Source organism: Hyla sarda, chromosome 4 (assembly GCF_029499605.1).
Source record: "Hyla sarda isolate aHylSar1 chromosome 4, aHylSar1.hap1, whole genome shotgun sequence".
NCBI classification, from domain to species: domain Eukaryota; kingdom Metazoa; phylum Chordata; class Amphibia; order Anura; family Hylidae; genus Hyla; species Hyla sarda.
Genome location: NC_079192.1, coordinates 308,785,620 through 308,807,792, shown reverse-complemented (window position 1 = coordinate 308,807,792; position 22,173 = coordinate 308,785,620). Strand labels below are relative to the sequence as shown.

The 22,173-nt window shown below is 43.7% G+C and overlaps 1 protein-coding gene across 2 annotated transcripts in view; it reads right to left on the bottom strand.

Moving 5' to 3' along the window:
• The window catches only part of STK10 (serine/threonine kinase 10), a 124,114-nt gene that overhangs the window by 12,670 nt on the left and 89,271 nt on the right, over positions 1-22,173 (bottom strand). For both annotated transcript variants that reach the window (XM_056574824.1, XM_056574823.1), the window contains exons 10-17: positions 21,566-21,696; positions 20,469-20,592; positions 18,851-19,030; positions 18,271-18,363; positions 17,467-17,596; positions 7,410-7,534; positions 6,059-6,247; positions 2,735-2,860 (exon numbers count right to left, since the gene is read on the bottom strand). In XM_056574824.1, coding sequence (XP_056430799.1) covers positions 2,735-2,860; positions 6,059-6,247; positions 7,410-7,534; positions 17,467-17,596; positions 18,271-18,363; positions 18,851-19,030; positions 20,469-20,592; positions 21,566-21,696 — 1,098 coding nt within the window. The remainder of the gene's footprint in view (positions 1-2,734; positions 2,861-6,058; positions 6,248-7,409; positions 7,535-17,466; positions 17,597-18,270; positions 18,364-18,850; positions 19,031-20,468; positions 20,593-21,565; positions 21,697-22,173) is intronic.

Sequence of the window (22,173 nt, the reverse complement as noted above, 5' to 3'; positions counted from 1 at the left end):
GGGCCTTGGACACCCATGCAGAGGCGAAGGTAGGTAGCAGAGAAGAGCCTGCTGCTTCAGAGGCAAACTTCGCCAAGGATTCCCCCTTCTTGTCCGTCGGATCCTTGAAGGCAGCCGCGTCTGCTAGCGGCAATGTAGTAGCCTTAGATAGGCAGGAAATTGGTGGATCCACTGAGGGAGGGGAAACCACTTTAGAGACAAGGTCCTCTTGAACCTTCTTCATTCCCGGGAACCTCTTGTCCAGATGTTTCCAGGCAGATTCCAGAAGGGTGTCAAATTCAGCGTGAGAGCTGAACATTTGAGGTGCTGGTTCAGCTCGATGAAAGGATACTTCAGGAGACCCGTCTGAAGATCCTGGGTCCTCTAAGTGAAAGGTGTCTCTTATGGCTGCAACCAATGAGTTCACCTTTTCAACTGTATCCGAGCGGTCCTCTGAGTCAGATGCCGATTCGGAAGCCTCATCCGCCAGTTCACCAGAGAATGTGAACGAGTGTAGGCAGCCCTGGAGGGGGGCGACCCTGATCGGGTACGCGGCTCTGGCAAGGCAGAGCGGTGACTCTGGGAACGTCCTCTGGAGGAGCGACGTTTATGACCAGATGACACCGGGGGGGGGGGGGGGGACCCACGAGGGGGGCACCACATCACAGGAGGCCTCAGCCACCGAACGGGAGACTTGAGTCAAGTCATCCATATACTGGGATAGGGAAGAACCCAGGCTGGAGGGGCGGCCGAATCCACCGGGACTGCTAGAGCATCCGGGGTTACCAGGGGGTCTGGGGGAGCAGTGGAGCAGGCAGAGCAAGTGGCTTCAACAGAACCAGTCATTTTGGAATTACAGCTCTTACAGACAAAATGGCAAACTAATGCTCCAGTTGTCTGTTTAGAGGGAGGAACAGTTCTGGTACAGACCTAATGAAAAAAGAATTCTCTCCCCGAGGAGTCTGTGTCCCCAGAGCAGCTGCTGTGAGGAGAACTCCGCTCTGTGTAGATAGAGAGGGAGAACAAAAAAACAGCCAATAGCCAGAGAGGGGCATGCCTGGAGCAGGGGCACTGTCTGATTGGCCCTTGTCACCTAATCGCGCGCATGGCGCTGATTGGAGAGCGATTCGCGCCTCAGGTAAGCTCTGGCGGCACTGTGGGTGGAGCTATAGCGCCCCTGCCGCCAAATGCCGAAGAAGAAGATAGTAATGGCGCCCGCTCCTTGCCCCAAGCGCACATGTCAGCCGCATATGCGCTCGCGGGGAGGTGAGCAGGCGAGACACATATTCGACGGCAGAAGACTGCTGCAGAAAGCGAAAGTAAGTCGGCGCTACTTGCGCCCGAACAGTATAAGCGCCGCGGCTGTCAGCCGCATAGTAAGCGCTGCGGCTGTCAGCCACATAGTAAAAAAACACACACATACACGCTTATATAAGAATAAAATGAGCCAAATATGCCACTGCTCGCCCCAGAAATAAAGATAAAGCCCCTAGCACAGGCCAGCCCCATACACCCTGGAAGGTGGGCCAAAAACTGAGGGTCTCCAGAGGTTGCAAGTCAGCACCTAATGGAGAAAGAACTCCGCTCTGGATATATACTCACCTCAGTATGAAGAACTTACCTAATGGAGTCTTCTGTGAGGTCTTCAGTCAGCTTTCTGTCACCTGCATCACGCCCAGCTACCATGTGCGAGCGAGGCGAGCAGGGAATAGGGGGACCTGGACCAATGAGGTACAACCCAGGCGCTGACTGTTGGCGAGGGGGGGTGGGGGGGGGGTGAACAGCGCATATATGCAATGTCTGTGCCCCCTCGCAATGGGGAAACAGTGAGCCGCAGTTCCTGAGTCCCCACCTGAAAACATAAAAGAAAAAGGAATAAAAAACTAACACATCCCTAACTAGGAAAATAATAAAACAGAAGACCTGGTCTGGAGAATTCCAGACCATGTCCACCTCCTTCAGACACTAAGCTAAAACTGATTAACTCAGGGCCTTGAGGCGGGGAGGAGCTGACTTTTTTGTTGCCATAGTGTCATACCTCCTAGAGACAGTAACATACACCCATGGTCTGTGTCCCCCAATGGAGCCGATAGAGAAAAATCTGTATACACATTCCTAAACTAAAAAATGAGAAAGTAAAAATACCAGGTCTAAAGAACTCCAGACCTGTGTCTGCCTCCTACGGACACTAGGCTAAAACTGATAGCTCAGAGTCTGTAGGCGGGGTATATCCTGATGGGAGGGGCAGAATTTCTTTTTGTTGCCTAGTGTCAACCTCCTAGTTGCAGAAGCATATACCCACGGTCTCTGTGTCCCCCAATGGAGCCGAACGAGAAAAGGCTGTTTTGTCCCTACAGCTATTGCCTGTGTGTCTCGGCAAAATACAAGGGCAGGACAAGCAGGGCCCTGCTTGTCCTCAGTGTGCAGAGCCCTGCTACTCTCCCCCATACTTTCTGTATTTTGTCCTAGCCGAGACTCACAGGCAATAGCTACAGGGACAAAATAGCATTTTTTTCACCCAAAATATAACCATTTTTAACCAATTTATAAAACAAATATATATATGCTATTTTCTACATTATATAAAATGTGTTTGCAAATGACAAGTACATTTTAAGGATACTAGTTAGGCCGTTATCTAAATAATGGACCTTTATGGAGCTTATAAAGTTTACTAGAAAATGAAAAACATTTTAATACATGCTTGTGCATTTCATGAACATCTGTGTATTCTAAACAGATGCGATGCCCTTACCTGAAGCTGCTGTAGCTCTCTGGCATTGCTGTCACACTGGGCTTGCATCTCCATTAGCTGTTGGTCATGCTTTTGCTGTAGCTGCAGTCTCTCTGCCTTCTGTCGCCTTTCTTCCTGCTGAGAGAACTGTAGGAAAGACCTTTTCTAATCAGATTCTGGGATGACAGCATTTTTATGTTATATGTCATTCAAACTTAATTTTAAAGGAGAACTGTCAGCCTGTTCAACCACACTAAACCCAATATACTGGGTTATAGTGTGGTGAACAGGAGTCAGATGATGGATCACCAGTATGTCCACCATAAGATTCTCTCTTTATTTCCTGAATCGCACTGGCTCGATTTACATATGCATGTTCTGTCGCTGGTCACGTGAGCGCTCAGCCGGCACATGCACTCCATGCAAAAAGCAGAGCGCTCACGTGACCAGCGACTGGAGTCACTAGGACATGAAGACACAGATCATGCATATGTAAATTAAGCCGGAGGAGCCCCATGTCCTGTGCTCGATCCAGGGAATAAAGAAAAGGATCTTATAGGAGACATATCTCTGGACCTACAGAACAGATTTTGGTTAGTGACTCATCGTCTAACTCCTGTTCACCCATGCTCCTCCTGACTCATGATAACCCAGTGTATTGGGTTTAGTGTGGGTGAACCGATTGAGTTTTTCTTTAAGGAACAGGACTTACATAAAAACCTGCCCAGATATCTTATATTTTTATCGCTAGCTACATTCTTTTTTTATTTATTTATTATAACTTTTTATGCAACTGTAGACATCAAAAAACTAAATATTACAGTCACAAGTGGCCCAGCATAAAGTCCACCCACCCACCAAAACAGCCTAACAAGGGAGTGATAACTGCAGGGCCAAAAAAACACTTCCGGGTAGACCTCAGCCGGCCAACAACACACAGCAGACACGAAGACAGACAACAGACGTTCACACACACACACACACAATCCCGGAGCACTCTTCCCAACTTTTAGCCCAGTCCAGACAGCCAACGTAACTAGGAGAACTAACCCTCTCAGGGGGAACCACCGACTCCCCCACCACATCCAGACCCTATCAAATTTCTTGGGACATTTACGGCTAGTATACAACATCCTATACAACGGTACATATTTATTAATTAAACCATCTCAAAATGGGGGGGGGGGGGGGGGAAGAGGCATTCTTCCATGCCATTATCAATACTTTCCGAGCACAAAACAATAGAAATCTAACAAGAAGGCACCTATGGGAGCCCGTGGCCAAGTCATTAATAACCCCCAGTAGACAGACAACCGGGGAAAACACATAGGGGAAGTCTAAGTGATCCACCATAAATTGCATCACCTCGCTCCAGAAGGGTTCCACACAAGGGCAGCTCCACATTGCATGAAAGAGGGAACCTACATCTGCATTACATCTGAAACAAGTATCTGAGGAGGAAACTCCAATAAGAAGTTAACCGGAGTGAAGTATAAACGGAGGACCAGCCGCATCTGAATAAGCAAATCCCTCACACTGACCACCGTAGGGTAAAACGTTTTGGTAAATTCTCGCCAGTGATCTTCAGTCAACTCAGGGATATCCGCCACCCACTTCACAAATGCTAACCCAAACGGATCAGGACCTACCAATTGCAACAAAGCATAAGCCTGGGTCAGGGGTTTAGCGAGGTCGGTGGCCCCCAGAAGCAACTCCACCTCAGAAAATGCCGGAGTCATATCCAGAGAGCCAAATTGCGCCTCCACCGCATGTCTCAACTGGAAGTACCGAAACTGGGCACCCCGAGGGAGATGGAAGTGGTCACACATCTCCTGAAAGGAGGAAAACTCCCCAAAAAGATGCATGGCGAACTTGACTCCATGATCGCTCCAGAAACCGAAAATGGATATGCCAAAAATTACTGTAAAAACAGGAATGCCTAGTGATGCAAATATGTGGCCACTCTCCATCAAGGTGAATGGGATATATAGAAACAGCCAAGTGAATGTGCACCAATGAATATACAATAAAAATAGGAAACCAATTTGCATTAAAGGGGTACTCCGGTGGAAAACATTATTTTTTTTCAAATTCAACTGGTGCCAGAAAGTTAAACAGATTTGTAAATTACTTCTATTTAAAAATCTTAATCCTTCTAGTACTTATCAGCTGCTGTATACTACAGAGGAAGTTGTATTTCTTTCTGGAGTTCTTTTCAGTCGGACCACAGTGCTCTCTGCGAACACCTCTGTTCATGTCAGGAACTGTCCAAAGCAGGAGCAAATCCCCATAGCAAACCTCTCCTGCTCTGGACAGTTCCTGATACAGACAGAGGTGTCAGCAGAGAGCACTGTGGTCAGACTGAAAAGAACTCCAGAAAGAAATACAACTTCCTGTGGAGCATACAGTAGCTGATAAGTACTGGAAGGATTAAGATTTTTAAATAGAAGTCATTTACAAATCTGTTTAACTTTTTGGCACTAGTTTATTTGAAAGAAAAAAAAAATTGTTTTCCCACCAGAGTACCCCTTTAAAGGACACTCCAGGCAAAACTGTTACTAAATTCTACCGGCAGCAAAGCCTGAGGGGGGCAATGTGTGACACAGGAATTCCCTCTTTAGTGCAGTGCCTGAGGGATGTGCAAAACACAAGACATAACACAGTGGATAAGTATTGTGCAGAGAAAGAAAAAGAGATTCTAGCATTCACAATCATTTAACCTATATGAACTACACCATAAGTATACCGCTTTTTAATCTTTTATTATAAAGTGATACCCACTGCGTAAAGTTCAGAGCAGCTGCCCCCTTTTAGTCCCAAAAGGCAAACAGATTTTGACAGCACAGATTAAACACCCATCCAAGAAAGGACACTCATGAGGCCCTATCTTTTAAAGCAACATGGTCCCCAATTGCAGGAGGAATGAAGAATACACCAATCACAGGATTGAGGAAATCACAAGTGGGGGCTTTTTTTTTAATGTTTTGTCTATTTTTGATGTGTAAACTTTCTCTTTGGGTGGCCATATTCCTTCTTGTACTTGCTGTATAGTTACTAAAGCAGAGTGAGTGCACTTTGTGGCAGCCAAAATGAATAGAAATCTATTGATAGAAAGCTCAGGATTTTTCCAGTGTCTAGAAAGCACAGACCAAGGAACACACATACAGAGCTTTAACTGTGTAAATATTACTTCTCTCCTGTCTTATCTAGATAAGTGAGCTCCCTGCCAATACACACCCTTTAAATCATACATGTTGTTATTATACAAATATATGTTTAATAAAATGCAGAGTTTGGTACCAAAAAATGAAAAAAAAAACTCCAAACCTCCTTTGTTTAATCTACCTGCTTAATTTTCTCCCTCTGCTCAGAAGCACTGGAAAAGGAGCTGATATGAAGACTCTTTTTGTACATAGCCATGCGTGTCTTCCCTTCACTTCTCTGTACTTTAGGTAAGCGTGCCCTTTCTTGTTGCTGTCGTAATCGAAGTTGCTCAATCATGCGCTGATTGTATCGTTGCATTTGCTCTTGCTCCTGAAAATTTACAAATATAATTATATTACACTATAGTCTACATGCACAACACATACAGAATAAATAACAGTGGTGGACAAAATAAACTAGTGGTTGTATGTGATTATGTGCTTCTAAAATGTTTTTGTGGACTTGTCATTTAAAATATGTCTTTTTTTTTTACATGTCTCAGTGCTGTGACAGATCCATCAAGAGAGAGAACTGGGAAAAGTGCACACAGTAGCATTCTTCAGAGGACAGAGATTGATATGAGTGGAAGAATGAAGAGCGCTACCGCCATGTCCTTCTCCCCATTTATTCACCGGATCAGTGGGGGTCTCAGCATGTCTTTGGGACAGAAGTTTTTTTTTAAATGACAAGTACATTTTAAATCCAGAAGCATTGCCATGCTTGTCCGAGGGTTGTGTATGCACAGTAGCTCTTCTATGGAAGGAAGACTTCAGCTCTCTGGTGCTACCTATTGATCCAAGCAAATGCTCAACTTTAAAAAAGGGTTGTCCAGCCCCAGAAAAAAATGTACAACTGGTAGAGAGACATGAAAATAAAATGCTCATGGTCCTACTGCTAACCGCTCTTTCTGGTTCTGAATAATATGGGCCTAACTAATAGGCTGTACTGCTGCACTACACGTGATCATGTAGCTGGCACCCTTTGTATGCCCTATCTATGTGCAGTTCTAATACTAAGCAGCTACCCTTAATAAATAGTAGGTGTGTGAGTAGTCATTCATAAGTATTTTGCACCTTTGCGACCTCGTATAGCATTGAGGCCAGTCTACATAGTGGTGGGAGCACATTTTTACCTGTCCTTGTACCTGTAACTAGTTTGGCCTATTTTCTGTGATTTTAAGCAGAGAGAGCTGGGAACAGCAGGCAGTGGTAGCAGAGGAACAGAGCTACACTTTTACAAACCTTTATATTACATTTTAACCTAGTGATCCAGAAAAGTATGGTGTTATCTGAAATTGTCTAATATATATTCCATATAAATTGCAGGAATTTGATAACACTGCAAAGTCAGCATTATTTGAAAGTGAAAAGTGGTTTATAGTTTGTCAGGGGGATACAAATGTAGCAACAATAGGTCACTACAAGGTGATAAGTCAGGGAGGGATACGCTGTATCTAGAAATTTTATTATGGAAGCCTCTGCTTGTTCTGTACCTTGTCATGCTTTCTGAGCAGCTCATGACGCTGTAAGAAATATTGGTCCTTTAACTGCTGCTTACTGAGTTGATGTCTTTCCTGTAGGTGGCGCTCTTCCAAATCCCAAACGCAAGCTTCCCTGTCTGTAAGGCAAAAAATACACAGTATTGCAATGTAAAAATGTTAGGTTTATCAAACACAAATATGCCGTTTCAGAGCAGTTCTCCTAAAACCTAGAATCAGAAAACAAAACAGCACATTCTTAAAAAGGTCATTAAAGAAGATTTTGTTTTATTTTTATTATTGAAAAGTGTCAATTGAAGTATGGACCCCCAGCACTCTGAAGAGAAGAGCACCAAAGACCATGGAGAGTGTTACCAGAGGGAGCGTGTAAAGGTTTACATTTTCCTTTTTTTTTTTTTTTTTTTTTTTTTTTTTTTTTTTTTAAACAGAAAGGCTAATTTTCTTTTTTCCTTTAAATCTTTCTGCTGGACAACCCTTTGTATGCCCTATCTATATGCAGTTCTAATACTAAGCAGCTACCCTTAATAAATAGTAGGTGTGTGAGTAGTCATTCATAAGTATTTTGCATCTTTGCGACCTCGTATAGCATTGAGGCCGGTCTACATAGTGGTGGGAGCACATTTTTACCTGTCCTTGTACCTGTAACTAGTTTGGCCTATTTTCTGTGATTTTAAGCAGAGAGAGTCTTTAAGCTAAAGACAATGTTTCATGTCATTCTATTTTAAATTATGGGTACTGACATGACATTTTCTGTTCTATTTTCCAGTTTTTAATTAAAGGCACACTGGTATGTCAGGCTTTCCGGATTTGCAGGGAACTATAGACTACCCTATTAATTTGAATGGATTTGTGCTGCAGTTCCTCGTACAAAGGGTGACCAGTGTCAGTGTGGCCCCTTCATTCTCAGGATTGGTGGGTATGCCAAAGGTCAACCACTCATGAATCATAAAATAATGGCATATCCTAGTAAGGGTGCGTTCACACATTTTTTTTTTTGCTGAAGATAGATCTTCTACAGATTTTGCTGCCTATTGACTTCTGCAAATTTGCAGCAGAAAATATGCAGATGTGAACGCACCCTTGGATGGGAATAACCAACAGGGTTTTTCATACGGTGGAGTGTCCTAGCGAAATTCCGCCGGAATATTTTACACGAACATTTTGCTTTATATGAGATTCTGCTGAATTGTTCACATGGTGGAATTTCCCGATTCAGATTTTCACAAAAATAGACTTGTCTATTATTTTTGCGGATTTCACTCGGAAATGCATTGTCGACAGCACATTTCCGAGCGGTCCTAGCACCTGCCGGATTATTAAAGTGTATGGATTGTCCACACATGTTTTTCACGCGGACATTCCACACATTTAACGCTGTATAATCTCTGCCTTAATGGGGTTGTCCCACCTCTGCGTTTTAGTTTTCCGGCCAGCTCCTCTTGCCTGTCTGCGGCTGCAAGAGGTGGTCTGAAAAGCTGTAAGCAGTCAAAGCAGGGAAGATAAACAAATGGCCAAGCGCCGATGTTTATGCATCTCCTACAGTTACATAAATAGTGTAGCTCAGTGGATTATTCAGTTTGCGTAACCTTCTTTAAATTCAATAGGAGTTATGCAAATTGTACAACTTCACCGCTTTGGCTGTTTCTTTTTATTCAGACCTCCTCCTACGGCCACAGACGGGTAGGAGCTGGATGGTAAACTGAAACAGCAAGGTGGGACAATGCTTTTAAAAGCAGAATATGAGGTTTCTTTAGAGTGACCAAGTCATCAAAATTAGGTCTAGCACCACTCATCTCCAAGAGAATCTGGTTTAGGCAAGTTAAAGGGGTACTCCGGAGGAAAACATTTTTAATTATTTTCTTTTAAATCAACTGGTGCCAGAAAGTTGTAAATGACTTCTATTAAAAAATCTTAATACTTCCAATACTTATCAGCTGCTGTATGCTCCACAGGAAGTTGTTCTTTCCAGTCTTACCACAGTGCTCTCTGCTGACACCTCTTTCCATGTCAGGAACTGTCCAGAGCAGGAACAATTCCACATGGCAAACCTCTCTGGCTCTGGACAGTTCCTGGCATGGACAGAGGTGTCAGCAGAGAGCACCGTGGACAGACAGAAAAGAAATTTAAAAAAGAAAAGAACTTCCTCTGTACTATACAGCAGCTGATAATACTTCTAGTACTTAATTTTTTTATAGAAGTAATTGACAAATCTGTTTAACTTTCTGACATCAGTTGATAAAAAAAAAAAAAAAATGTTTCCCACCAGAGTACACCTTTAACCCCTTAAGGACCAATGGCGTACAGGTACGCCTTTGCTCCCTGGTACTTAAGGACCAAGGGCGTACCTGTACGCCCGTGGGAATTTCGGTCCCCGCCACGCGCCGGGGCGGGGATCGCGCCGGGGTGACTGCTGATATTTATCAGCAGGCACCCCGCGCAAATGCCCAGGGGGGTCATTAGACCAACCCATGTCGGTGATCGGCGCAAATCGCAAGTGAATTCACACTTGCGATTTGCGCCGATTCCGGGTCATACGGGTCTATGGTGACCCGGAATAGAAGGGGGATTGCGGGTGTCCTAGACACCCACGATCCCCCTGTAGCGATAGGAGTGAGGTGGCAGGGTTGCCACCCCTCCTATCTCTGCTATTGGTGGTCTAGACGCGACCACCAATAGCAGATCGGGGGCGGAGGGGTTTACTTTCGGTTTCCCCGTCCTGCCCACCCACAATAGGCGGGGCAGGACGGGGAAACCGACAGGGACCGGCGCCGAAGATCCACTTACCCATCGGCGACGGCAGCGGGCGACGATCAGCGGCGGCAGCGGGCAATGATCGGCGGAAGAAGAGGACCGCGACGCAGCTTCCTGGTTCCGACGGAAGCCGGTGAGTTACTTAGCAACATCTGGAGGGCTACAGTCTGAGACCACTATAGTGGTCTCTAAACTGTAACCCTCCAGATGTTACAAAACTACAACTTCCAGCATGCCCAGAGAGCTGTTTAGGCTTGCTGGGAGTTGCAGTTTTGCAACAGCTGGAGGTCTACAGTTTGAGACCACTGCAAAGTGATCTCTATACTGTGCACCTCTAGATCTTGCAAAACTACAACTCCCAGCATGCCGAGACAGCAGTTTGCTGTCTGGGCATGCTGGGAGTTGTAGTTTTGCAGCATCTGGAGGTCCACAGTTTGGAGACCACTGTGCAGTGGTCTCTAAACTATAGCTCTCCAGATGTTGCAAAACTGCAACTCCCAGCAAGCCTAAACAGCAAACAGCTGTCTCTGCATGCTGGGAGTTGTGGTTGCGATCCCTCCAGCTGTTGCATAACTACATCTCCCAGCATGCCTTTCGGCGATCAGTACATGCTGGGAGTTGAAGTTTTGCAACAGCTGAAGGCACACTGGTTGGAAAATACTGAGTTAGGTAACAGAACCTAACTGAAGGTTTTCCAACCAGTGTGTCTCCAGCTGTTGCAAAAGTACAACTCCCAGCATGCACGGTCTGTCAGTACATGCTGGGAGTTGTAGTTTTGAAACAGCTGGAGGTTTGCCCCCCCATGTGAACATACAGGGTACATTCACACGGGCGGGTTTACAGTAAGTTTTCTGCTTCAAGTATGGGCTGTGGCAAATTTTTCACCGCAGCGCAAACTCCTAGCGGTAAATTCACTGTAAACCCGCCAGTGTGACTGTACCCTAAAAACACTACACTTACACATAATAAAGAGTAAAACACTACATATACACCCCCTTACACTGTCCCCCTAATAAAATAAAAAAAACGTATTGTACGGCAGTGTTTCCAAAACAGAGCCTCCAGCTGTTGCAAAACAACAACTCCCAGCATTTCCGGACAGCCACTAACTGTCCAGGCATGCTGGGAGTTTAGCAACAGCTGGAGGCACCCTGTTTGGGAATCACTGGCGTAGAATACCCCTATGTCCACCTCTGTGCAATCCCTAATTTAGTCCTCAAATGCGCATGGCGCTCTCTCACTTCAGAGCCCTGTCGTATTTCAAGGAAACAGTTTAGTGCCACATCTCCGTATCTCCGTACTCGGGAGAAATTGCACTACTAATTTTGGGGGCTTTTTTTCCTTTTACCCCTTATGAAAAAGAAAATTTGGGGTCTACACCAGCCTGTTAGTGTAAAAAAAAAATTTTTTTTACACTAACATGCTGGTGTTGTCCTTTACTTTTTATTTTCACGGGAAGTAAAAGGAAAAAAAGACCCCCAAAATTTGTAACGCAATTTCTCCTGAGTACGGAGATACCCCAGATGTGGACGTAAAATGCTCTGCGGACGCACAACAAGGCTCAGGAGTGAGAGCGCACCATGTACATTTGAGGCCTAAATTGGTGATTTGCACAGGGGTGGCTGATTTTACAGCGGTTCTGACATAAATACAAAACAATAAATACCCACATGTGACCCCATTTTGGAAACGACACCCCTCACGGAACGTAACAAGGGGTATAGTGAGCCTGAACACCCCACAGGTGTTTGACAAATTTTCATTAAAGTTGGATGGGAAAATGAAAAAAAAAATTTTTTTTTCACTAAAATGCTGGTGTCACCCTAAATTTTTCATTTTCACAAGGGAAAATAAAAAAAAGCCCCCCAAAATTTGTAACCCAATTTCTTCTGAGTAAGAGCATACCCCATATGTGGATGTAAAGTGCTCTATGGGTGCACTACAATGCTCAGAAGAGAAGGAGCGCCATTAGGATTTTGAAGAGAAAATTTGTCCGGAATTGAAGGCCACTTGTGTTTACAAAGCCCCCATGGTACCAGAACAATGGACCCCCCCATATGTGACCCCATTTTGGAAACTACACCCCTCATGTAATGTAATAAGGGGTACAGTGAGCATTTACGCCCCACAGGTGTCTGACAGATTTTTGGAACAGTGATCCGTGAAAATGAAAAATTTAATTTTCCATTTGCACAGCCCACTGTTCCAAAGATCTGTCAAACGCCAGTGGGGTGTAAATGCTCACTGCACCACTTATTAACCCCTTCAGGACCAGGCCATTTTACACCTTAAGGACCAGAGCGTTTTTTGCAATTCTGACCACTGTCACTTTAAACATTAATAACTCAGGAATGCTTCTAGTTATCATTCTGATTCTGAGATTGTTTTTTCGTGACATATTCTACTTTAACTTAGTGGTAAAATTTTATGGTAACTTGCATCCTTTCTTGGTGAAAAATCCCCAAATTTGATGAAAAAAAAGAAAATTTAGCATTTTTCTAACTTTGAAGCTCTCTGCTTGTAAGGAAAATGGATATTCAAAATAAAACATTTTTGGGTTCACATATACAATATGTCTACTTTATGTTTGCATCATAAAATTTATGAGTTTTTACTTTTGGAAGACACCAGAGGGCTTCAAAGTTCAGCAGCAATTTGGAAATTTTTCACAAAATTTTCAAACTCGCTATTTTTCATGGACCAGTTCAGGTTTGAAGTGGATTTGAAGGGTCTTCATATTAGAAATACCCCATAAATGACCCCATTATAAAAACTACACCCCCATAGTATTCAAAATGACATTCAATAAGTGTATTAACCCTTTAGGTGTCTCACAGGAATAGCAGCAAAGTGAAGGAGAAAATTCACAATCTTCATTTTTTACACTCATGTTCTTGTAGACCCAATTTTTGAATTTTTGCAATTGGTAGAAAGGAGAAAATTTTTGCTTGTATTTGAAACCCAATTTCTCTCGAGTAAGCACATACCTCAATATGTCTATGTTAATTGTTCGGCGGGCGCAGTAGAGGGCTCAGAAGGGAAGGAGCGACAAATGGTTTTTGGGGGGCATGTCACCTTTAGGAAGCCCCTATGGTGCCAGGACAGCAAAAAAAAAAAACACATGGCATACCATTTCTGAAACTAGACCCCTCGGGGAAGGTAACAAGGGGTAAAGTGAACCTTAATACCCCACAGGTGATTCACGACTTTTGCATATGTAAAAAAAAAAAAAAAAAGTTTTACCTAAAATGTTTGGTTTCCCAAAAATGTTACATTTTTAAAAAGGAAAATAGCAGAAAATATCCCCCAAAATTTGAAGCCCAATTTCTCCCGATTCAGAAAACACCCCATATGGGGGTGAAAAGTGCTCTGCTGGCGCACTACAGGTCTCAGAAGAGAAGGAGTCACATTTAGCTTTTTGAAAGCAAATTTTGCTTTGGGGGCATGCCGCATTTAGGAAGCCCCTATGGTGCTAGGACAGCAAAAAAAAAAAAAAAAAAAACACATGGCATACTATTTTGGAAACTAGACCCCTCGGGGAACGTAACAAGGGGTAATGTGAACCTTAATACCCCACAGGTGATTCACAACTTTTGCATATGTAAAAAAAAAAAAAAAAATTTTTACCTAAAATGCTTGGCTCCCCAAAAATTTTACATTTTTTAAAAGGGTAATAGCAGAAAATACCCCCATAATTTGTAACACAATTTCTCCCGAGTACGGCGATACCCCATATGTGGCCCTAAACTGTTGCCTTGAAATACGACAGGGCTCCAAAGTGAGAGCGCCATGCGCATTTGAGGCCTAAATTAGGGATTTGCATAGGGGTGGACATAGGGGTATTCTACGCCAGTGATTCCCAAACAGGGTGCCTCCAGCTGTTGTAAAAGTCCCAGCATGCCTGGACAGTCAGTGGCTGTCTGGTAATACTGGGAGTAGTTGTTTTGCAACAGCTGGAGGCTCCGTTTTGGAAACAGTGGCGTACCAGACGTTTTTCATTTTTATTGGGGAGGGGGGCTGTGTAGGGGTATGTGTATATGTAGTGTTTTTTACTTTTTATTTTATTTTGTGGTAGTGTAGTGTAGTGTTTTTAGGGTACATTCGCATGGGCGGGGGTTCACAGTAGTTTCTCGCTGGCAGTTTGAGCAGCGGCAGAAAATTTGCCGCAGCTCAAACTTGCAGCCGGATACTTACTGTAATCCTCCGCCCATGTGAGTGTACCCTGTACGTTCACATTGGGGGGGGAACATACAGCTGTTGGAAAACTACAACTCCCAGAATGTACGGTCTATCAGTGCATGCTGGGAGTTGTAGTTTTGTAACAGCTGGAGGCACACTGGTTGTGAAACACCGAGTTTGGCAACAAACTCAGTGTTTTGCAACCAGTGTGCCTTCAGCTGTTGCAAAAGCTACAACCCCCAGCATGTACGGACAGCGGAAGGGCATGCTGGGTGTTTTAGTTATGCAACAGCGGGAGGCATACTACTTTGGCTGGGGATTGTAGTAATGCAACAGCTGGAGACACACTGGTTTGCTACTTAACTCAGTGTGCCTTCAGCTGTTGCAAAACTACAACTCTCAGCAGTCACCGACAGCCAACGGGCATGCTGAGAGTTGTAGTTATGCAACCAGCAGATGCACCACTACAACTCCCAGCATGCACTTTAGCTGTTTGTGCAAGCTGGGAGTTGTAGTTACACAACAGCTGAAGGTACACTTTTCCATAGAAAGAATGTGCCTCCAGCTGTTGCAAAACCATAAGTCCCAGCATGCCCATAAGGGAATGCTGGGAGTTGTGGTGGTCTGCCTCCTCCTGTTGCATAACTACAGCTCCCAGCATGCCCTTTTTGCATGCTGGGAGCTGTTGCTAAGCAACAGCAGGAGGCTGTCACTCACCTCCTGCTGCTTGATCGACGCTGCAGGTCAGTCCCGCCGCCGCCGTCGCTCCTGGGGCCCCGATCCCAACATTAACGCCGGGGATCAGGGTCCCCAGCACCAGGGGTGCACGTCCCGCACCCGCTCACGTCCTCCGGAAGAGGGGCGGAGTGGGTGCGGGAGTGACACCCGCAGCAGGCGCCCTGATTGGTCGGCAGGCTCTGGCTGTTCGGGGCCGTCTCTGACGGCCCCGATCAGCCAGTAATTCTGGGTCACCGGGTCACTGGAGACCCGATTGACCCGGAATCGCCGCAGATCACTGGACTGAATTGTCCAGCGATCTGCGGCCATCGCCGACATGGGGGGGCATAATGACCCCCCTGGGCGATATGCCGCGATGCCTGCTGAACGATTTCAGCAGGCATCGGGCATCGGCTCCCCTCCGGCTAGCGGCAGGGGGCCGGGAATGGACAGGACGTACTCCTACGTCCTCGGTCCTTAAGGACTCGGAAATGGGGGCGTAGGAGTACGTCCATTGTCCTTAAGGGGTTAAATTCTGTGAGGGGTGTAGTTTCCAAAATGGGGTCACATGTGGGGGGGGGGGGGGTCCACTGTTCTGGCACCACGGGGGGCTTTGTAAATGCACATGGCCCCTGACTACCATTCCAAACGAATTCTCTTTCCAAAAGCTCAATGGTGCTCCTCCTCTTCTGAGCATTGTAGTTCGCCCGTAGTGCACTTCAGGTCCACTTATGGGGTACCTCCATACTCAGAATAGATGGGGTTACAAATTTTGGGGGGTATTTTCTGCTATTAACCCTTGCAAAAATTTGAAATTTGGGGGGAAACACACATTTTAGTGAAAAAAAAATAATATTTTTTTACATATGCAAAAGTCGTGAAACCCGTGTGGGGTATTAAGGCTCACTTTATTCCTTGTTACATTCCTCAAGGGGTCTCGTTTCCAAAATGGTATGCCATGTGTTTTTTTTTGCTGTTCTGGCACCATAGGGGCTTCCTAAATGCGACATGCCCCCCGAGCAAAATTTGCTCTCAATAAGTCAAATATCACTCCTTCTCTTCGGAGCATTGCAGTTCGCCCGTAATGCACTTCATGCTAACTTATGGGGTGCCTCCATACTCAGAAGAGATGGGGTTACAAATTTTGGGGGGTATTTTCTGCTATTAACCCTTGCAAAAATGGTAAATTTGGGGGGGGAAACACACATTTTAGTGAAAAAATAAATTTTTTTTTTTACATATGCAAAAGTCGTGAAACACCTGTGGGGTATTAAGGCTCACTTTATTCCTTGTTACGTTCCCCAAGGGGTCTAGTTTCCAAAATGGTATGCCATGTGGGTTATTTTTGCTGTTCTGGCACCATAGGGGCTTCCTAAATGCAACATGCCCCCCAAAAACCATTTCTGAAAAACGTACTCTCCAAAATCCCCTTGTCGCTCCTTCGCTTCTGAGCCCTCTACTGCGCCCGCCGAACACTTTACATAGACATATGAGGTATGTGCTTACTCGAGAGAAATTGGGCTACAAATATAAGTATACATTTTCTCCTTTTACCCTTGTAAAAATTCAAAAATTGGGTTTACAAGAACATGCGAGTGTAAAAAATAAAGATTTTGAATTTTCTCCTTCACTTTGCTGCTATTCCTGTGAAACACCTAAAGGGTTAAAACACTTACTGATTGTCATTTTGAATACTTTGAGGGGTGTAGTTTTTATAATGGGGTCATTTGTGGGGTATTTCTAATGGGAAGACCCTTCAAATCCACTTCAAACCTGAACTGGTCTCTGAAAAAAAGCGAGGTTCAAAATTTTGTGAAAAATTGGAAAAGTGCTGCTGAACTTTGAAGCCCTCTGGTGTCTTCCAAAAGTAAAAACACGTCAATTTTATGATGCAAACATAAAGTAGACATATTGGAAATGTGAATAAAAAAAAAAAAATATTATGAATATCCATTTTCCTTACAAGCAGAAAGCTTCAAAGTTAGAAAAATGCCAAATTTTCAAATTTTTCATAAAATTTTGGGATTTTTCACCAAGAAAGGATGCAAGTTACCACAAAATGTTACCACTATGTTAAAGTAGAATATGTCACGAAAAAACAATCTCTGAATCAGATTGATAACTAAAAGCATTCCAGAGTTATTAATGTTTAAAGTGACAGTGGTCAGATGTGCAAAAAACGCTCTGGTCCTAAGGTGTAAAATGGCCTGGTCCTTAAGGGGTTAAAAAAGTAAAATCAAACTGATGGAACAGTTTCTTCCTATGGTAGAAATCAGAAATTTGGGGTTTCCTTGTAGATTCCTAGTAGAGCTTTAGTCTTTGCTACCTAGATCCTTGTGATCTGCTGACAGAATCCTTATCTCTATGGCCAATATATGCAATGTAGATTCAGTTGTACAATCACCTCTGAGAAGCTGTTGTTTTTTATTAAGGAATTCTCTTTCCTTGCTATATATCTCTTTCTTATTCTCCAGTATGATAGCAGTCATAGCCATAGCCATATCTTCTTTCTGCTTATTTAAGAATTGCTGCTCCTGTAGTGACAAACAAAAGAACAAAGTGATATAGAATTTCTATACAAGTATCTTATAAACTCAGTCAAGTACATCAGTAGGAACACACGCGCGCGCACACACACACACACACACACACACACACACACACACACACACACACACACACACACTTGTTTAGTACTAGGTGTAAAATATAACCGCTAATAAAATAGCATAAAAAGGTGGAGACGCGAACATGAGGCCATGCAGCAGATCTCTGGTACATTCCACAGATTACTAGGAACACAAAAGCAGCAAAGAAGCTAATCCAAGGAGGACTTGGCAAACCTTCAGATCCAGTTTGAGAAACCTGGATCAGATAGTTCCTGTGTTCTCTAAAAACAGAGGCACAGTGTTACCTGCAAGGTAAACCATGCACCTTGCGTAGGGACTTGCTGAATGTATCCTTTCAATGATATGTTTTCATAACACGACACTATGGAAATAGAGAACCGATACTCCCCTCCCCTGGTAGTCTGATTCCTAACACCACAGTCTCCCTTCCAAAATCCCAGTTTAGGTAAATTAACACTTAGAGGTTAGCATTTAGCAAATCATATTAAACACATCGTGATGCTGCTCTTCCATAATCTAAGACTGGCATATTAGTAATACAATATCATTAAACTATTTCCCACAGTAGTGGATGTTACCTCAAATTGCTTCCTCTGAGAAAAATCATCCATTTTCAGTTTCATACTTTCTTTGCGTTGATTCCTGGGAAGCTTTTCCAAGGATGCCTTCATCTGTGGACAGACAGAGGTAAGTGAAGATCTGACAGAACATCCAAACCTTTAGCAGCACAAGCACTTTCCCACTGATAAAAAAAGATACTTGTCTTTCCACAAGACTTTCGTTCCAAAACAAAGATGCCTGTTCTGAAACACATAGGCAACAAAGGCAACCCGCAGACGTACCTATTCATCTGATAATAAAGCTCCACTATTAATAAGGCTTGTGTCAACACTTTGACATACTTTATGTAACAAATTGGAGCAGAACAACTTAAATTAGAGTCAATTTTGAGTCTGTTGGATGTGACTGTCAAACTAGAATGGAGAACATAGAATACTGTGTTCACAGCTAACAGTCAGGACCATGCAGGGTGTCATTTTTACTGTCTCAAGAACCAGGGAAGATAAACAAATCTCTAGGGTTACAGCACATCCTTGGAAGACCTGATCCTAAAGAGCAATAAAATCAAGAACAACTGTATACAAAACAGCAAGTTACCTCTCTTTTCCGTAGCTTTAGTTGCTCAAGGAACCTTGCATGCTCTCGATCTTGCTCAATACGAATGCGTCTGGCCTCATCTCTCCTGCGAGTGGCATGCTCCTGCTCCATCCGCTCAATCTGTTGTTTTTGCTGTCGCTCCAGTAACTCCAGTTCTGTGTCATAGAACTTTTTCTTTCCCTTAACAAAAAAATATTTCAAATTCAACCCAGTTAGTATGCATGCAAAGGGACTATTTTTTTTACTGACAATTATGTGGATCAACTTAACATACTCTATGACGTAAAAAAGTACTGACAATCAGCATGGTAATGAAGAAAGTACATTTTCCTTTAAATATCAAGAAAGACAATGCAGGAGATAAGGGGTAGGAATACATGAACGCATTTATCGGATAACCCATTTAGTGGATAAGGAAATTAGTGCTCAAAATAGATTATGCAATTAATGTTCCTAAATAAAGAAAAGCAATTAAAGAATGCTTGGGTGCCATAGTCTGCAGAGGTGTTAGCCAAGGACCAGGGAACTGAGGATCTCTGGTTGTGGCAAAAATTGATTAACGGAGCTTCAGATAAATAAATAATAAGCTTTAAATAATCGTGTACTAATGACACCAGGGATGTCATAGCAGTACTAAAACTTTGTATTAGGGTCAACACCATATCACTAGCAGGTAACACTAAAGCTGACCAAAGACTTAGCTCAGAGCTTTCAAACCTATTCAGGTTGGTGACAACCTTTTTAGATATGCATAGTTTGGTGACACACCCCTCACTGTACCACCAATTGCACGTATCACGTTGCGCATCCTAAGACGCATGACATAATACCAGTATAAGCATTAGAAATGTGACTGCTACCCCATATGCCATTTTATTACCCCCTTCATCACCCTCTGTGCCATTTCATCCCCCCTTGATCCCCAGTGCCATAATTCTACCCCCCTTCTTTTTTCTCACCTGGCCTGTGACCCCTGGTGTGCTCCGGCAGGTTCAGGGGCTCGGCAGGTCCAGCAACGTCCTCTGCGTGGAACCAACAAGGGACACCCTTGCGCTCCACTCCTCGGCGCAACATCTGGGGCATCACTCGTCAGTCCAGGCAGCCACCGCTGCTTACTGATTTAAGGTGGCCTAGTTACGGGCTGCTAATCTTGAACAGGCAATCGGTTCCGGAGCCACTTTAAATCAGTGAGCAGCAGTGACTGCTGCTGAGAGACCGGACAATCCTGCAACACACCAGAGGATTGCTGCGACACACAAGTGTGTTGTGCCACCCAGTTTGGAAAGCCCTGACAGATTCAGCTGTCATTTATTTATGTGTCACCACCATGTGTGACCACGCAGGTGACAAAACCTGATATGACACTGCTTGTGCTTTCTCCAGCAAGTGCTGGCTCCGTCCTCCATGTCTGCTGCACTTCATAAGCAGAAGATGCAGAGGCTGCAGCCAGCTCTTGGCAGGGGCAAACAAGCGCAGACATAGAGGCCACATCTAGCACTGTGCAGACCCAGCTACTATATGAGGGCAGGAAAATAGAGCATACCTGACTAATATATGGGAACACAGAGGATTCCTATCTACTTTAGGAAGTGTTAACTGACAAGATAAAGTTTCTTACATTCATTTCCTGTTCAAAGCGACGTGTCATCTGCTCCTGCTGCAGCACATGTTTTGTATTCAGTTGGGCCTGGTTCCTGTGCTCTTCTTTCTGCAGCAATCTCAACTCACGAAGCTCCTGACGTCTGAGATTCATGGAAAAACAAACAAAAGCAAGGACTGTGATAAAAGGAATTACATTTATTACATTACAGTTGTCTTTTAGTTATCAAGAGCTTGTATAGTTTGAGGTCCTGGGTACATGTTGCTAGTCCCATCCAGTCACTAAATGTACCCTTTTGTAAACGTGTTCTACCCGAGCTTCCTTTAGAAAGGCGAGCTTATATTAAAGAGTACCTGTCATCAAACCATATTTTCTAAACTAACTCACATTATATTCCCTAACTACTCCTAACACTCCTCCTGCCCTTAAATCTTTCCCCTTGCTCACATTGTGCAAGCTCCTGGCAGGAGAAAGTGGGTGTTCCCACGTAGGCAAGAGTTGTGCCTCGCCATGCCCCGCACGCACTTCCTGAGTTTCGTCTCCTGCCAGGCGGGGAGGAGACCAAACTAACTGTTTAACTTGTGCTGTGAACAGAACCAAGCCAGCTAGTGGCTGTTTTTTATAATCACATTAAAAACATAAAAAGTTTGAGAATTTTAACAGCAAGTAAATAGCAAAGTGTCTTCTAATTACATAAGGAACGATATATAAAAAGTTTAGTTTGGTGACAGGTACTCTTTAAGAGATCAAAGGCCAGGGAGGAATTAAAAACATTTAATCTGAAAAGGTTTCACATGTACATTCATTTTTCATGGGAGCGCTGGAGATTCCCAAATACAGCATCTGGGTCTCTTCGATACGCCCATAGAGAGAATGAATGAAGCATGTGCCGATCCGGGTCCAAGTGGTCAGAACTCCCGCGATCTGACACTTTTCACTGCAGTACCCCTTTAATGGGCTACAGTATAGAAAGTCAATTGTTCATCACCTGGAAATCTATCCTGAAATAGACTTGAGGATTATCAACTTCTAAACTACACTCTTGCATGTCCATTGTCTTTTCAAGTAGCACAAAATATTTAATATAGAACCTTCTTAATAACAATCCTGTGTACCTCAGAAAACGCATTTCTTCATCCTTCTTATCATCATCTCCGATAATCTTAGAGGTGGTGACACTCACTTCCACACCATCAACTACATATCGTCTGGTGCGTTTCAAAGTCTTGTTGTGAAGCCGGGACTCCTAGAAAAATAAATTCTAGCATTTAGAAAATGTATATAAAATATTTCAATATTCTAATACTGTGATTGGCGAACAAAGTGCTTTATGGCTCAAATTATCACACAAAAATATATACAATTTTGAGAGCAAAATGCTTTGGGAAACTGCTTGACAACCTGTAGAGGGTGCTGTTACATCCAAAAAACAACAAGATCATGTTTTTCGATCTCATTGAAAAATAAAAGCTGCATTATGGGTGTTCTGGACAACGCCAACACATTTTATTAGCATGTCTTTTGAAGACTGTGTCAGGCACAGTCCTATGGATGTATTGGTAGGCATTACTTACAATCATGATGGATATAATTCTTTGGCTAGAGCTACTCCGACAACTTTTATGTGATACTGACAGACCTAGTAGTCAGATTTTTCATTGTAATAAATTAAATGGGCTACACAACTGTGACAACATGGAATACAGCCAAGATAATTTACATG